The sequence below is a fragment of the Watersipora subatra genome, chromosome 1 (assembly GCF_963576615.1).
Source record: "Watersipora subatra chromosome 1, tzWatSuba1.1, whole genome shotgun sequence".
In the NCBI taxonomy this organism is placed as follows: Eukaryota; Metazoa; Bryozoa; class Gymnolaemata; order Cheilostomatida; family Watersiporidae; genus Watersipora; species Watersipora subatra.
In genome coordinates, this window is record NC_088708.1 from 46,081,371 (window position 1) to 46,099,228 (window position 17,858).

Below are 17,858 nucleotides of genomic sequence, written 5' to 3' on the forward strand. Positions count from 1 at the left end.
TTTGCTGCACCCAATCTTTATATTCAATGCTCGCTTGGAATTGGCTCTTACTGGAGTTTTTCAATAGACAAAACTTATAACTGTGAGTGAGACTATACTTCTAAATATTGTGACATATTTGCGTCATATTGCATCTATGCTAAATAAAAATTTTAGAGCTGTGTAAATTGTCAGCATTGATAAACAACTCCAAAAAGCAACTCTCCACTTGCGATATCATTTTGCAGATCACAAGTAGGCTACAACATCTGTTTTACTTCATTTATATCTATTGCAACAGCAAACTAAGTAATAGAAAGACATTATGTAATATAATACAATAAATTATAATAATGAGTAAAAAGAAAACTCAAAAACCAAAAGAGTATTCATATAGTCTTTAATAACATAGTATAAGCAGTCACAAATGGTTCAAAAACATTACACAAAAAAGGCCACTTATATTACTAAAAATAAGATCTTGCCAAAACAGACTACAATATAAGTACATACTAAGAAAACCTACTTACCATGTGATGTAACAAATAAGTAATGATGTTTAAAAAAAATTACTAACATGGAGTTTTTGTCTCCTAGTGTTGGTTTTTAGTATACAAAGGACATGTATCATCAACAGAATCAACTCATCCTAGATTTGCGCTGATTTGGGTGCTTTTATCAACCAGCAGTACATCTAGGAGAGTTGCCAACTTCAAAGTACCACTACCAGTTTTAGGGACGCTAAAGTCCACAGCTGCTGCCAAATATATTGAGGTAAGGACTGATCAAAACTAGCGCCTGGGTCTGAAACCCATTCAAATCAACTGGATATATTTGTGGCTATTTCGAATTTCGGCACTACTTTGTGAGTTCATAATATAATATGTCCATACTTTTGCAGCTTGCATTCAACTGAATTATTTTAATTATAGTAAAATTCTTTATAGTAAAATTATAGTATTATAGTGATTATTATTAGCGATTATAGTAAAATTTGATTTTTGGTAAAATCACATCACCATTGTAGTGTTTACTGTAAGCTGTTTCATTGTCTTCATCATCTTTTTTCTGGACTGACAGGTCTTTTAACTGACCAGCCATCTCAGAGTAGACTACAACGAGCGCACTACAATAATTTGATGCCAGCCCTTTTCATTGACAATACCCTTTTCTTAAAATCAGCACCCTCTCAGTTTTCAATCCACCTCAGCCCAATTGACTTTTTAGGGCAACTCGCTCGGAAAGAGTTTCCTTTTCTGAAGGAAAATTTTTTGAAGCAAAGTTTCATAAATGCGTAGTCTATAAAATTTCATAGAATTCAAGCTCATTGACGAACCTACACAAAGAATATTTTAAAAAGAACAGGGAAAAACTGTTGGCAATAGAATAAATGATTATTGTCTTATAGCTTTCAGATAGAAAGGAAGCCTGGAATTAGGCTAAAAAAATCAATGATATAAGTTAAAAAATTCTTTGTTTTCAGATCTATCCTATTGTGCCAGATGAGCCAAATATCCGCCCATCCAAAATAATTAAAGCCAAATAATATTATAGCAATATATGGTAGAAATGAATGAAAGAAGCTTGATCAAGCATTGCTTCCAGGTTTTACTAATGCTTGCAGTGCAGAACACCATTGTGGAATTTCGACATATTTTATCAATCTATGTTGTTAAGGCACAAATAGTTCCGGGGAGCAAAAACAAATTCTCACATAGAACAACAGACCTGGTAACTGTACACCTATACTGTGTTTTCAGAATCTCCAAAACAATCTCCGAATGTTTTTCAACATTTTTTAAAGTACTCGGGTAACATAATATTTGAAAACTGATAGGCATGATCAGGTATGGTGCATGGCCAATACAGTCATACCTCAAAATACAAGCTCAATGCATTCTGGGACTAGACTTGTATGTCAATTTACTCGCATCTCAAGGCACTATTTCCCATATAAGAAAATCAAATACAAATTAATCCATTTGCGTACTGTGAAAAAAACACCTAAACAAAATATTAAAGCGGAAAAACGTGTTTTTAATGAATGTAATTCCGTACTTGTGCCAAAAAAGTAACATATCCCTATTTAGATATTATGATCTGCAATAAAATGTAATATCACTATGCACGCTACTCTATGGAGTTTTTATTTTCGAGACAGATGTTGTGGATAATGGCTGTCTGAGAGAAAGTTCAGAGCAATGCGTTCGATACACTAAACTTTTGTGACCCTATGTAATAGAAACTTTGAATTTAACTTCAACGAATTTAGCTTACTAAACACACACTTGAAGCTAAGTTTTACTCTTTCACAAAACTTACTTTAATTTTGTCATCTTATTTTTTTAGTATCTGTTTCCAGTCAGCCGCGTTTTGCCTCGGGTTCATTGTAACTTTTAGCCAACCTTTTAAAAACTTTTTTCAAATTGATTCGAGTAGAAAGCCTGAGCGATGCTGTTCTCGAAAGCAACCTCTCGCATACCTGGCTATATAGTGGTCATCCCCAACCGCCTTGTTTGCTCGTATCTCAAAGATTACTCTTATCTCAAGGAAGAAACTTGCTCGAAAGTCCAAAATGGTTTTGTTTTAAAATAGGATGGCATATTCCAAGAGTTTAGACTTCGTGGGAAACCTCTAGGATAGTATACTTAATGCTCTCAAACATCCGCTACTAATCGCTGTTGTTAATCAAATTGCTGTTGTCAACTTTTAAATTTAGCTGCATAGAATACTCCGACACTTAATTTTTGCCAGCATGTTGAAAAGAGATACCCTCAAGTTTGTAATGAAAAACAAGTTTGTTTTGTTGTAGAATGTTATGTCACCTGTTTGGTGTTGAAAAGCATCTTCCACTAGAAGTACAGCTGAGGAGTGAGTCTAAGTCATGCTGAAAATCATGCTCATCTGCTTTCTTCTTCGTTTATCCTTTAGACTCAATTTGACGGGGAAGGGGAGTCTCTCATTGATGGTCTTTTCTAAAAGGTCTTACAATAAAACGGTTCAGTCTAGTAAGAACACAAAAGACATGAAAAAGCTCTATGCAGAATTTCAAAAGATAGTGTTAATTTAGTCTAGGTTCCATAGTAGTGTGTGGTAAGAAACTGAAAAGGTAGTAATCAGTGTTATACGTAAAGGCTTTTGTACCAAATCTTGTTTGCACATTGGTAACAGTCTCAATAACTTGGTCATATAAATTATTTAAACTTGAGAACTTATCATGACCTTTTAAGAATTTTGAAAAGCATGTTTCTACGAGCACTAGTTCTCCTGTCTTTTAGCAAATCTAGATTTAATCATTCTTTGCTACCGTTACTGAGCCTTACCATTGGCCTCAGCATAAAGCAGTTTATTTTACAGTAAGCAAAATGCTTGAAACAATGTGCAATAAAAACAGACTGAAATATTCAGTACAATATTATAATTTATGCAAAATAGTACTAGGCTATCCCATAAGTATATCCAAATAGAGCTGTCATAAACAACTCTGACTTTTTATACAAGCTGTAATAAAAAGGTTCGTTGAATTTAATGAATTTCTTAACATTGAGAAAAATACAAATTTCAAGGTTGGACTTGAAACGAATGCGGCTTATATAGATAAGAATATAAACATCTACGTTCTTACGAATTGAAAAAGCGAGCAGACGACCCGAACTGACTAGCTTATAATGCCTTCATCGCAGATTCTTAGTCCTTGACATAGTTCCAAAAAATCGTTTATCATTGTATTAGCGCGACGAAAGGCAACATGAGCTTAGACTTGAAAAAGAATTATGAAAATTTTGCTTATCATCTGCTGTCTGAAAACGCTCTAAAGATTGTCAGTAAAACTAATACCTTTTTGTAAAGAGTGGTCTTTTTGTCAATACGAAAAGATAACAAATTGAGAATACAAATTATTGATTTGGAGAGTCCCTCGATAGTTGGTTATTTATCCCCTTACTTCGTTAAGGGTGCGTGCAATTGAAGTTTTGCTCACCTCTAACGATTACAATAAAGCCATTTCTGTTTTGTTTTCCGTAAAATAATTATTTTATTAGCGATCGATGTAGTGTTTAGCAACAAATATTTAGTTATGTATGCACTCATGTAGTTTGTAAGCTGTTAGCGTATTAGTTTTGTGTAAGCAGGTTTGATTGATTAATAAATTCATTAGTAAAAAACGAGTAAATGCGAGAATTAATCATGCGCAACTTCTTTGCGTCGCAAATTTCCACTACAGGGTTTATTGATAATGGGTGCTATACTTAGGCCTAGAACAGCTTTTTATAGCAATACATTCTTTTTTAGCTTTTTATGTTTATAACTTGAAAGTAGTGTCAAATGTGATAAATTGAGGTACTAGAAGGCTTTTCTATAGACAAAGGTTATAGAAGGCTTTTGCTAGACAAAATGAAAGTAGGCTACTTAAAATGTACAACGGGTATTTTAACGGGATTGCTACGTAACAAAGCTTCTTTTAAAACAGAATGAGCTTTATTTACTTATTACCTTGAATAATGACTGTAAAACACTCATTTTAAAAATAGCTGTGTTATGGAATTCTCACTACAGCCACCAAACTTTAGTCATACGTGCATGTTAGCACCACATGATTGTGAATTTTGCGCTCATTGAATGCATTCATACATAACATTTATAATTGAACCATATGTAAGGCATTCAGGATATGACAATTTTTAATATCTCGATTTATTTAACAAAATATTACACATGGTCTGATGCTGGCCGAGTTTGATGAGAAATATAGTACTGTTGTCTTATTGCAGTCTGAAGTGTTGCACCTTCTGTTGCAGCACTGTTTTACCTTCAAATCTAGAGCCTATTTTCAGATAGCAGGGAGGCTAAGTTTAGGTACTTTTCATTAACACATTTAAACTCAGCTCATTGTCAGCTTAAATTTGCAACTAGTTGTGCATTATCTATATGATTTCCGATTAATCAACTTAAGATGGTTTTTTGTGTTCTAATCATTATTTTGTTTATTTTATATAGTTATTATAATAAATGTAAATATTATAGTTGCTACAAAAACTTTTGTGAGCAAGCTATAGAAGATGAAGGTCAATGATTGTGTTAATTATAGTTCAGACCACAGTCTGACCCTAACAATTTTTTCAAGTTTCTAAACAATTTTTAAAGTATTCAAATCTTCTTGCTGCTGGTCTTCTTACCCAAAAGTTATTTTCCTCAAAACTAGTTTGGCTATGCTTTTAATAACATGGCTTCATCGTTATAGTTTCTGCTTAAGAACTTTTGCACTGGAAAACTGGGCGCTTCAACCCGCATAATTCTTTTTAGTAGGTTTGCATAAGGTGACAGAATGAGTGAGCTAATCATTTTAAACTTACCAGATTTTTTACAACTGTTCCTTTTATAGAAATAGTTTCATGGTCACATTAAAAACAACATAGGATGACTATTCATTTACTATTTGATATTACTATATCATTACTAGTGTATTTTATTGTTTATATAACTTCATATTAATGTTTTATTATACTCTATTCACTCAATAAAATTGCTGTTTTATGTTTTTAATATACTTTATACAGTGGTCATTACAATTTTAGTACTGCAACAGTAGACTGAGCTATTTTAGGAAAACAGTTGAAGCAAAAGAATTCTGGTAGTAATGCAAACATCCAAATACCGTAAAACTTTTATTTGAACGCCATGCGCTTTATTTTCAACCATTCTCTTAAAGTGGCACTTTATTAGAGGTAACATTCAAATAAAGGGTGGCATTGTATTTTTCAAATACCTCGTCAGAATGTTGAAAAAAAAAATCCAACCCTTTCACGAATGAATCTAATGTCACACAAATCTTGACATATTTCTTTTGATGAGCAATCGTTCAACAGTTTATGCGAGTGATTTTTACAAAGCAATGCACAGCAGTAGTGTGTTGCTTAGTTGAACCTTCACAGCATGCTTTTGCAATTTTAGTTTTTTACTGGAGACCCAACAAATAATTGTTGTAAGTATACCACAGTAAAACTAGACAAAATTGAAACCGGCGTTTAGGCTAAACTTTGAAGCCAATCGTTGTATGTGTTCTTTTCACTATATAATTAAATTCTCAATTCATTATGATGCAAGTGTCCAGTGAATAACCAAAATCTATAAAACAATACAAAGGCTATACAAGCCTCCTAAACGCTTACAACACCGCTATACACAATGGCAATGATAATAAAAGCAATTTGTTAACTTATAAATTAGGCCCAGTGTCTAGACCTAATTTCTGCTGACATACTTCAAAAATTAAATTTGCAAGAGCCTGATTCCTAATGAAATTGCAAACTTTCATTTGCATAGGAAAGCAAGTATTGCCTATCCCTGCACATTTGTAAAGAAAAATATTTTGATCATGGTACATTGTCATGGTTATATTAGTCAAGAGTTCATGCATCTCTAAACTTTCTCGTATTCAATGTAAAATTACATAAAACTTATTCAGCGTCTCTCTGTGTTTTTGCCAACTATTGATACGTTGGCATGATGAAAAAGCCATAAAAAAGCTTTTGATATAGTCGAAATACATTTCAGGTCAGTTTGGATGGTCTCTTAGTCTGAGTTTATATTGTTTCTTTACTGTTTTTGCAGATAATGGATGCCCAGACTTTGGGCTCCCAGCCAGACTGTCATTATTCTAGTTATTCAGGTCCATCCCGCCTGCTTCATTGGGGCCCTCTCATTGCTATTGCAATAATCCTATGGATCTCTATCTTTACTGTCTACTGTGATCTAATGTACTGGCCCGTCGACACAATCGGTGGAGCTGTCAATTTAATAATATTTGTCACTTGGGTACGTATTAGTTAAGCGCTGTCATGTTTATAGTAGTGCATAACAAGTAGCCTAATGTGTTAAAAACGTGTGCTATAGCCTTAGGTCCCTATATCTATGATAGAATTTTGCACTTAGCTATGTCTCCGCGAGTATTGGTTGCTCTCATGATTATTCATTGTTTGAAATTCATTTAGAGTATAATATTTGGGTATCCGTAAAATGGTTTGACTAACTTCAACCTCTAAGGCTTATGGTTGATATTGCCATACAGAATTTTAATAACTTCATAATGAAATGATTTCGAAAATTGATAAAATGTGTGATATACCCATGTGTTTGCTATAGCCTTGGCATAGGCCTACCATGTATCTAATATTTATTCTGATTAACCTGCTTTTTCTTGCATATTCCTGGTATTAAGGACGATATGGAGTAACACAGTTCAAGGTCAACTCATTGTTGTAACAAATAATGGCTGATAATGACAAATAATAATTTAAATGAGTTAAGAGGAGACCATGGGAGTTCAATCATCCAAGTTCATAAACAAAACATTTTAAATCAAATGTTTGTGAAAATCTGCGGTCCGCCTTTGCCTGCTAGGTGCTATCCGATGGGCTTCATGATTCTATTTTATTCTCAGCTTTGGTCTTATCCTTCAGACTCTTCTCACTACAGGTTATCCTGGTGTTCTATCACCACTACTTAGCTTCAGCCCTAGGCCCCGGGTTTATTCCTCTAAAATGGACACCTAAGCCAGCCCATCAGGAGTATTTACAGTACTGTAAAGTATGCCAAGGCTACAAGGCTCCGAGATCTCACCACTGTCGCAAGTGTAACAGGTTAGTATATGGTGCTGCTTTTTAATGGATTTTTAATTTTCTTTTGTATTTAAAAAAATCCCTGAAAACAGACATTCAAAACTTTTCCACACAGTCTACATAATTTCTATAATAGTGCGTATAACGTAATTTATTTTAGTTGTTCATAAAATATGAACTCCGTTACGATATATTTTAAGATAAAGTATGATTACAATTTTTTGCAAGTAGCTTTGAATCCTTAATATGTAAGTGGTTGTCTTTCCCTGCACACTAATGAATCAAACAACTAAGTCCTCATGGAAGATAGGAGGGGCTATTCCGTTGGTTTCATGTCTGGTAATTCAGTGCAATGTGCCATAATGCTTATGATTTTTTCACTTTCTGTTGATTTTTTGTTTGAAAATTTACAACTGATTTACCCAGAAGAATCTAGGTTTTCTTAACTGAGCTGGCTGCCCTGTGAAATTGTCTAAAGATTTGCTGTGAGTTGACTTGTCATCTCCGTTCTTATGCATATTTTAATAATCATTTTTATGTTGCAAGCAAATTTAGTATTTTGTTCCCTTTGCATATCTCTGCTGTGCCGTATAGCTGTTCATCACTAGTGTCTGTTATTTTTTACCCTGAAACCGTTTTTCCGAAGCATTTAGTTCAAGTTAGATTTTAAATTAGTTTAAAATGCAAAAAATAGACCACATCATTAGATACATCTAGTTGAGACTGTTTATATAAAAGCTACAAACACAGACATGTGATTGGCTTACTCTGTGAAAGGTATATAGAAAAATTAATTTATTCGCTGCTAATAAAGTAATTTATGTTTCTTCACCTTCAAGTTGGTCCAGATATGACTAAATGTAGCCACTTATGAGTGTTTTCAAACACTCGCAAGGTTAGAACTTGTTCTCTTTACTAATAATGAAGAACTGCACATGGTGGTCTGCTGACTTTTTGTTTAAACTGTTACATAATCGGTCACTTTTTGTCTATCTTTCATTGTCTATAATCAAAATCTAAAGTACATTGTCTACAGTCTGTATGAATCTATAGTGTATTGTCTACAGCTTACATTAATCTATAGCATATTGTATACAATTTATTTAAATCCATAGTATACTCTCTATAGTCTTGTTGTCTATAGGTCTGTTGTCTACTGTCTTTATCAATTTGTAGTATATTGTCTACAATTTATAAAAGCTTTTAGTATATTGTTTACAGTTAAGTAAGTGGAGTCATAATCAAACATCAAATGCCAACGCTGAGTTTCATACAATTTGTATTATTACTCAGGTGTGTTATGAAGATGGATCACCACTGCCCATGGATCAACACCTGTTGTGGCCACTTCAACCATGCCAACTTTACATATTTTTTGTTCTTTGCCCCGATTGGTTGTATTCACGCTTTCTATATCCTAGCCCGATCTCTATACTACGGTCTAAACCTCGTGAGTAGCTTATTATTAGTTTTTATAGAGTTTGCATGGCTTTCTTGGTGATTGAAGGTGCGTTTGGTCTTTTGCAGACTCACAGACCTCTTCTTCTTGCTGCTGACCTTGTAATTGTAAACTTCAGTAAACCCTAATCAGTATTTATGAATTACAAAGGAGTTGTCTGCTCATGCCATGAGCAGACAATTCTCTCTCAGGATTCTCATTTGAGCCAGTAAAATATACAAACTCCCAATGTCTGCTGATGACTGCAAATGTTTTGCTTTCCAGATTGTTAATTTTTAACTTGTACGTAATTTGCTGTTTTATCTGTTTCAAAGCATTTTGTGAGGTTCACTCATTTCTACTTTATGTTCCGACTTGACCATAAATATTACATGTACTTCTCATAGGTATTACTGAATTTCTTTTAAATGTGCCTAGTAGGCATTGCAAAAAACCTTATTCTAAACCATTTTTAAACTGTGTTGTATACCTTAGTAAACATGCCAACTCAACGAGTTTACTGCTTGTGTTGCTCATGGCCTACAGAGGAATAAAAATGATGAGAGTATACAGGGATGTTTGACAGAGTGTTCTCTGTTTCAAATGCTTCTGTTCTAGTCATTCCATAAGCGGCCTAATCAGTAAATGCTCCATAGGCACTATTATAGGAGATTGAGAGATGTCAAGGTTACTATGTTTGCTCTTACACAGTTTTTATTTGTCAAAAATTAGCGATTGCTTTAGCTATTAGCAAAGATTTTGTTGTTTAACTCTAGATGTAAGTCAGTTTAAAATTCATGTTCAAGTAGTACAATCATATCTCTACTTTTGATCACTAGAGCATACAAGTTTACAACTCTCCTGTGTAAAATCCCACAAATATTTGACTACTCTCAAAGTGATTTTCATCCTACGACATTGAAAAGTTTAGAAACAGTTTTATACGTGAAAGCGAAAAAGCTGATGAAAATTAAAAATAAAATATGAATTAATATAAATATAATAAAAATAAATAGGATAAGTTAGTTTTTGAAGTTTACTAATTAATTTACAGTGAGTTGCTTTTATCATTTCTATCTTCAATCCTATGCATCATTTAAACTAAAATGATTCCAGCGTCTTTTGATTCGTCTTTACATATAATATTAAAGAAATAAAAATCATCTATAAAAATAACAATGTAAAAAGAAATAATTTATAAAAATAAAAGAAGAATAAAAAGTATATAAAATGCATTACTGTGAGCTTATATCCAGTGTAAGTTAGAGTACATGACGTTACGTATTTCTCTCAATGACTCTGATACTGAACTTAGGCTTCCATTCTAATGTCTATAAGGTGAAGTACGGATGAAAACATTTTTAGTAGTTATTTTTACAGTATTAAGGTTGTCTTTACCTATGATTTATTTTTTTGTATAATGCATTTTTTTTAGATTTAGTTTTTCACATAGTTTTATAAGAAAACGTTTTTAGTACTATGTGTAGTTACAATTAATAACAGCACATATTAAGGGGTTATCATAGATCTTTTGGGCCAAAGAATTAAAAGAAATGTAGTGTGTAATTATTATAATTTTTGTTTCAATTTACAAAGTAGATTTTGGAACTACATAGCTCTGTTTAAATAGGCTTGACTATTGCTTATGCATCATAACGACCTATCTAACTAATAGTACAATTATTGTGTAACCGTAAAAATAAATATTGTATGCTTATGTGATGGTTTGACAAAAACTGTTTTGTGTTAGCCATATTCTAGCAGGCACTTTATTTACAGAGATGGTATCTTCAACATGGCACTGGCATGGAGCCTCGAATATATTTCACCTTTTACACCCTAGTTGGCAGCATGTTCGCAATCGGTTTAGCTTTTGGCATCATAATTTCGGTTGGTGTGCTGTTCGTTGTGCAAGCTAAGAGTGTCTGGTACAATAAGACTGGCATCGAGGAGTGGATTGACCGCAAGGTTTGTCTTTCTCAAAGATTGTTTATGTTGATTGTCTGGTACATAGCAGTGTTCTGCTTGAGCTCTCTGGTTGAACAGAAGTGCTCGTGTACTCTTACAGTCAACATACAGAGACAGAGAGGAGGATTTCATATATCCATATGATCTCGGCCGATGGCGCAATATTCGACAAGTGCTATTTACGTCCAGTGGCTGGCCAAAGTCGGATGGATTTTCTTGGGAAGTGAAGGATGGCTGTGGGCAATTTGATTTGACTGTGAGTTCAAATGCTACCTTTCTCTCAATAATCTTTATTGTGTTGGAGTTGTAAACACTTCAAAGAGTAGACGACTATTTTTAATTTTGGCATTTGCTTAATGCTTGTTTTATACACTAAGTATAGTTTGCTGCAGCATAGCTATAGTCTATTATGTTCAGGTAACATCAATACGCTAAGGAGATTGCTAGTTATTTGGCCAGATACCACCACGATGCAATGGGCTCACGCTTTGGAGTTATGGCCACTACTAAATCATAATAGAGATGAAATAAGACAAGGTTGTGATTTGGGGCTGAATGTATGAGCGTTTTGTGAACCAGATATTTTAGTAGATGTAGACCAGAGGCTTTTAAATGCTATTAAACCCTTTTTTTTTAATTATTCCGGCACAACAACCAATGATTTTTTGCAACCAGACTTACTCGTTTGTTTTTAGTTAGATTGATTTGTTTTTATTTGTTTTATTCTTTATACATGTGCAACTTTGATTAAAAATTAGAACAATATTCATTCACCAATAATCGAACAAGTGACTCTAGTTTTCATTGAAATCTTTTATCAATCAACTGGCATGCATTACAGTAATACTTCAACTTACGAGTGCTCCAACGTACGAGAAACTTGAGATACGAGCCAGCTTTTAAGCAAGTTGTAGCACTAACATACGAGCCATGTTTGAGATACGAGCACGTGAGTCAGTTGCCAAGTATGCCTGAGGTGTTTTATGAGAACAGCATCACTCTGTATTTTTCAACTGCTCAGGTTATACTTTTGTACCGTGTTTTTTGTGCGATTTTCAGTGCAGAATTATGTGAATTAAAAGTACTCTGCGTTGACCGAAAGTTTGCCAGTAAAATGAAAGATAATGCAAAGAAAAAGCAAATGATAACAGTTGATATTAAACGGAAAATTATTGAAAAATATGCAAGATGTGTATGCGTGATTGAACTAGCTCAACAATATGACAGAAATACATCCACAATTATCAAACCGAAGGATTATATTCAGGGCATTTAGTTCGCAAAAGGGCTAGCCATAGTTTCTAAACGGCGCAGCGATCTTCACGACCGCTGATGGAGAGACCGCTCAGGCATTGGATAAACAATTGGCCGGTGACAGCGTAACTAAAACGATGCTATATGAAAAGGCCGGTGCTATCTAGCAAAACTATAAAATAGACATTCGGACGAGTTGGCTAGTGGTCGTGCATTAACCTTTTGTGACGACACCGGCGTTCGTCCTAATTGCAACATGTTGAAAGGGCGACAAAGGCAAACGTCCTTAGATAGGATTATCTTAAAACGGCCGGCTAGTCGTGAAAGCGAAACAAAGGAAAAATTAGCTAACCAGCGAGAAACTTCAAACGACGAACGCCGAAGAAATTTTAAATACGTTAAGTTAAAAATGAAAGTTTGCTTCTACGTTTGTCTTTAAAGACATTGATAAAATCCAAATTTATCAATGTCAACTGTTGCAATGAAGGATAACCTATATCTTCCTCTCTGGCAAATGCTAGCGTTAGCTGCTATTGTATGTATTTAATTTTACATTTTAATTAATCACATTTCCTTGCATTATTTTTTAATTGTTGCTTTTTGAAAGCATTTGGTAAATTAGGACAATAACCAACATGTTCTTTTTGTTAAAATATTTTGTTTTGAGTGTTTTATTTGCATTTTTAGAGTATGGAAACCAATCAATATATATTTAATAGTTCTATATATAAATAAATTGCACCAACATGCGAGTAAATTAACATACGAGCTCAGTCTCGGAACGCATTAAGCTCGTAAGTCGAAGTATGACTGTACTGATTTTAACCAATGAAGTGATTTGTAACAGCTGGGCTAACCATTCAATTTGTGTGCAATAGTGTCATTAACCAATCAGATAAGGGTAAGCGATAAGAGTTTGAGAGTGGATCATTTCTCAATTGTCCAGTATGATTTCGAAGTTGGTTTGTCTGTTTGTTTTGGACAATACTGCTTCTAGTTCACTAAAACATCAACTCTACCCTCCACCACCTAAATCATTTTTTTCCTTTTATCTCTCTTTGTTTCGTCTCTCTATCTCTTTTGTATGCCCTCTATTTCTTCTCTCTTCCTCATTCACCTTTCATTGTCCCCTCCACTTATTTCCCGGTGTCGTCATTGTCCGATCAGCCCAAATGTCGCGCTAACCTAATTTTGATCGTGTGCCATTTTTAATTCAACTAGAAACATACATAAATCCTTTAACCCTTTTAAGCGTAACCTTGTATACACAATCAAGCCCCCTGATCTAAGACTGTATTAACAACTTTCAATCTACTGTGAAAGTACTCAGGAGAACACAACTCCTTTTAAACTTATCATATTAAAGCTCCAGACTTGCAGAACTCAATTATAAACAGAAATCAAATATAGTCCCTTTTTTCACATTCTTTCAAAAGTAGTATTTATTTGCTGTACTTTTTAGCCAATTGCTCATAAATCTTTGCTGGTTAACACTATGAAGCTTAACCTTGTATACACAAGAAAGTCCCCAGATTCGAAACAGTATTAACAACTTTCAATCTACTGTGAAAGTACTTAGGAGAACACAACTCCTTTTAAACTTATCATATTGAAGCTCTAAGCTTGTAGAACACAATTAAAAACAGAAATCAAATATAGTCCCTTTTTTCACATTCTTTCAAAAGTAGTATTTATTTGCTGTACTTTTTAGCCAATTGCTCATAAATCTTTGCTGGTTAACACTATGAAGCTTAACCTTGTATACACAAGAAAGTCCCCAGATTCGAAACAGTATTAACAACTTTCAATCTACTGTGAAAGTACTTAGGAGAACACAACTCCTTTTAAACTTATCATATTGAAGCTCTAAGCTTGTAGAACACAATTAAAAACAGAAATCAAATATAGTCCCTTTTTTCACATTCTTTCAAAAGTAGTATTTATTTGCTGTACTTTTTAGCCAATTGCTCATAAATCTTTGCTGGTTAACACTATGAAGCTTAACCTTGTATACACAAGAAAGTCCCCAGATCCGAAACAGTATTAACAACTTTCAATCTACTGTGAAAGTACTAAGGGGAACACAACTCCTTTTAAACTCATCATATTGAAGCTCCGAGCTTGTAGAACACAATTAAAAACAGAAATCAAATATAGTAAATAGTCTCTTTTTTCACATTCTTTCAAAGAAGTAATGTTTTAGAGGTAACTGAAGAAACATAATGGTTGGTGCAAACTGAGTCTGATAAAGTGTATATATTGTTTAGGAATAGAAAAACAAATAGCTTTAGTGTAAAACTCTTGCTGCTGAGGTGAAGTTTTTAGTTAGGGCTGCCTATTTATCATCTTCATCACTAAAACCATTAACCCTTATATCATGAGAAACTAATGTTCTGACGACAGCAATTCATCATTTCTTCTCAATTAGAAGTGTCCTTGATATTTTGGCAATTTCTCCAGAACTAATAGTTCAATCGACTTAAAATGTTGAATTAGGCTGACAGTGTCACCTCATGAAGAGATAAAAGTTTAGTAATGCTACATAAACCATTAAGTACAAAAAACTAATGTTCTGTCTGCAGCCATTTTTCCTTTTTAAGTCCGCTACAAGTGCCCTTATTTTAACAATATCTCATAAAATAATAGTTGAATCAACTTGAAAATTTAGAATTATACTGAAAACATATGCTGCACTACGGCATTACAATTTGGTAATTCTATGTAAACCAGAAGTCCCTAATCGCCAGCGTAATGTGTTCCGTTGGCAGCCATTTTTAATTTATCGCTCAGACAAGTGTCATTGGTGTTTTTGCTATATCTGAAAAACTAATACTCCAATCAACTTAAAATTTAGGAATTATACTGAAATCCTATACCACACAAAGTTCTCAAAATCTCATAGCTTTTCATAAACCAGCAGTACTTACAAACAAAGTGAAGCTACAAATTCGAGTTTACTCGTGCATAGGATCAGGTGGGAAGACATATCTCGGGCCGAGGCTTGAAAGTGTGAAGATGGTAAATATGACTTTGTGTTAACATTTGTTATGTATGAGACATGTGCTCTGCAATCAAGTGTCTTACTGTTCAACTTGTATGGGTATATTTTACATCTGACTGTCACTGCTGCTAAAATAGTATAGGTGGAACAGTTAGAGATTAAGTCAAAAGTTATGGTAACGAATTTTACTGCCCAGTTTTATGTGTAAACTAAGTTCTTGCAGTGTTTCAAAAACTTTTATATTCCAAGGTGATAAAATTATTTAACAGAATCTGTTAGGTGAAAACAAAATGGTGTATATATAGCACGAACTGTGTTGCAGGTGGAACAGAAGTTGCAAAAAGTAGAGAAGCAGGAACGAGCAACCGAGTATGTCGGCGTGAGACGCTACGCCGGCACATTCTTTCCAATTACGCAAGGTCTCTGTGTCTGTTGCTGCTTTCCATGGTCAGATGAGTCACGTATTCCTATTGATGTCGGCGACAAGCTAGTTGTGACTCGCTGGCGAAAGTGAGTCAGCTAATGTAGTTTTTGTTAATGGTATCTAAGAAGGAGAGGAGGTAAGGGGACTGCGGAATCTTTTTGTAAATACTAAAGAACGTGACAGCATGATCTCTATTTAATTAAGTGATTCACACACAACCTTGTTATATATGGCACACGATGTTGAAAAAAAAAATTGCTCTAAGCAGTTTCAAGCTCACTTGCTACTTGAAATTTCATCCCTCGTATTTCTTGAACGGTATGATAGAACAAACATGGTGGGATAACTCCTTTAGCTTTTTCTCACCCTGTGTCATATTTGGTTTTGCAGTTGTCTCATCGGTTTCCAACTTGACTTTAGAGTTGTCCCTTTTTACTGCTAAACTTGCCTTTTCGTTTCAGATTTCTATATAAATCAAAACACTATTGTTGCTGTTGTAGAATATTCCAACTAGCAGCTCATTAGAGAACAAATCTTAACCAAGTGTAGGCTGATGTGTTTTGGTCTGTTGTAGTCACTGGTTATACGGAGATAAAATTCTAACACCTTCTGAGGGTAAGTGTTGTCCATCAGCTTCTTTTTTCTGCCTGGAGTTTGTATTGCTTGTTATGTCCATCAGGGTAGCCTAAGAGGTGTTTGTTGGAGTGTGCAGAAGGGAACCTTACTTCTTCGCTTGCTGTGTGTAATGTCGGTGTGAGAATAAGTTGACCTATATGATTGCGGCTTGTACCTTGCATCAATTTCTCACTCTATAGAGCCTGGCTAATGCTGTTAGTAGGTACCTCTATTCCATAGAGCCAAAGTATAGTCGTAGGTCTAACTCTAATCATTAAAGCTAAGCCAAAGTTATAACTCTAATACAAAGAATTGTAAATACATTCCATAGAGCTATGCTAATAGTCTTAGGTCTGCAACTCCATGCTACAGAGTGATACAGACCATATATGTTACTACATATATGGTCAGACCTGTTTGTCCATATCCACATAGTAGTAAAGTGAACCAAGTACAAACAACCTTATGAATGTGGGACCTTGTTTAAGATACTCAGGCTTAAATTCTTATTTAATAAACTCGCGTTGTGTCATCTCTCATGGTGCTGACAATTCCCATTATTTCCACAATTGTCATGTCATCTAGCTCAGTACAATGCTAGATGCCTTCAAGTTGCCAAGCTGTAAGTAATTCTTCATATATATGTAGCATTTGGAATGAAGGAAACACACCATGCCACATTTAGTGTATTTCTTTTCTTGGGCAATTAGTTCTACATAACAAAAATCTAAAAGTTCTTATATCAAAATAACTTTCTTACAAATTTATCCTTTAGGGATTAGTTCTTAGGAAAATCTGATGATCCAGTCTTAGGCTAATTACCTAAAGCTTTGCCAGCCCTAGGTTTGTAACTCTCTTACATAAAGCTATGACACGGTCTTAGTTCTGTCACTCCAGTCGGTCTGGTATTATTTATGGGAGAGTTTTGTGTTGCCTATGTGTAGATGATATCTCATACCGGAGGGTACGCGGCTGGTTTCCTAGACGATGCGTGGAGGAGGCAATGAGCGAGGATGGGGCTGGAGACACTGGCCTTATCACCAAAAAGAAAAAATAGGGTTTTGATCTGTCTAAAATTTTAATCTCTGCCAGATATGAAAAGGCTCGCTCAGGCATTGCGAAGAATTAATAAAGATCAATATTTCTTTTTATCAGCTTTTTCATTGCTATTTATTCTCTATGAATTTGCTGTTATTAATAAACCATGAGAATTCTTATCCGCTCTGTTAAATTCACTTTTCATTTGCACTGCTCTGTTGGAAACACCTGCACAAACATGTCAATTTTGCCTCATTTAGAACAGCTGCAGGCGTTTGGCAAAGGGTGCGCCTTTTTGCATAGGGACCACATCAGCAATTTATTCTTAGCGGACTGGCTTCCTAGCGGCAGGTAAAAATATTCTTTCTTGAAGCTATAATTGCCCAGACTAGTTGAATGTTCACTTGGTTTTTTAGTATTTTGTACCATATAGGTGTATCATGATGACTACAGCAGTTATTGTCTTGTCAGGATGTTGTTAAAATTCATGAGCTTTCAGGTCCGGTTTTCATGTGATGGCAAGCA

General features: G+C 34.4%; 1 protein-coding gene across 2 annotated transcripts; it reads left to right on the forward strand.

The window, feature by feature from the left end:
• The first annotated feature begins 6,588 nt into the window (after positions 1-6,588).
• LOC137404612 (palmitoyltransferase ZDHHC6-like) lies at positions 6,589-17,512 on the forward strand. Of its 2 annotated transcripts, none has more exons than XM_068090848.1 (8): positions 6,589-6,792; positions 7,453-7,616; positions 8,889-9,045; positions 10,813-11,001; positions 11,102-11,257; positions 15,579-15,766; positions 16,255-16,299; positions 17,259-17,512. In XM_068090848.1, the coding sequence occupies exons 1-8, from the start codon at positions 6,592-6,594 to the stop codon at positions 17,350-17,352; spliced, it is 1,194 nt and encodes a 397-aa protein (XP_067946949.1). In that variant the 5' UTR covers positions 6,589-6,591; the 3' UTR covers positions 17,353-17,512. The 2 variants fall into 2 exon arrangements, with proteins under 2 accessions (XP_067946949.1, XP_067946941.1); XM_068090840.1 differs by having other exon boundaries at positions 16,255-16,295; positions 17,240-17,512.
• The last annotated feature ends 346 nt before the right edge of the window (positions 17,513-17,858 follow it).

Coding starts and splice junctions, on each gene's coding strand:
- LOC137404612 (XM_068090840.1), top strand. CDS start 6,592: ATGGATGCCCAGACTTTGGGCTCCCAGCCAGACTGTCATTATTCTAGT. Junction 7,617..8,888: donor CACTGTCGCAAGTGTAACAG/GTTAGTATATGG, acceptor ATTATTACTCAG/GTGTGTTATGAAGATGGATC. Junction 11,258..15,578: donor GTGGGCAATTTGATTTGACT/GTGAGTTCAAAT, acceptor ACTGTGTTGCAG/GTGGAACAGAAGTTGCAAAA.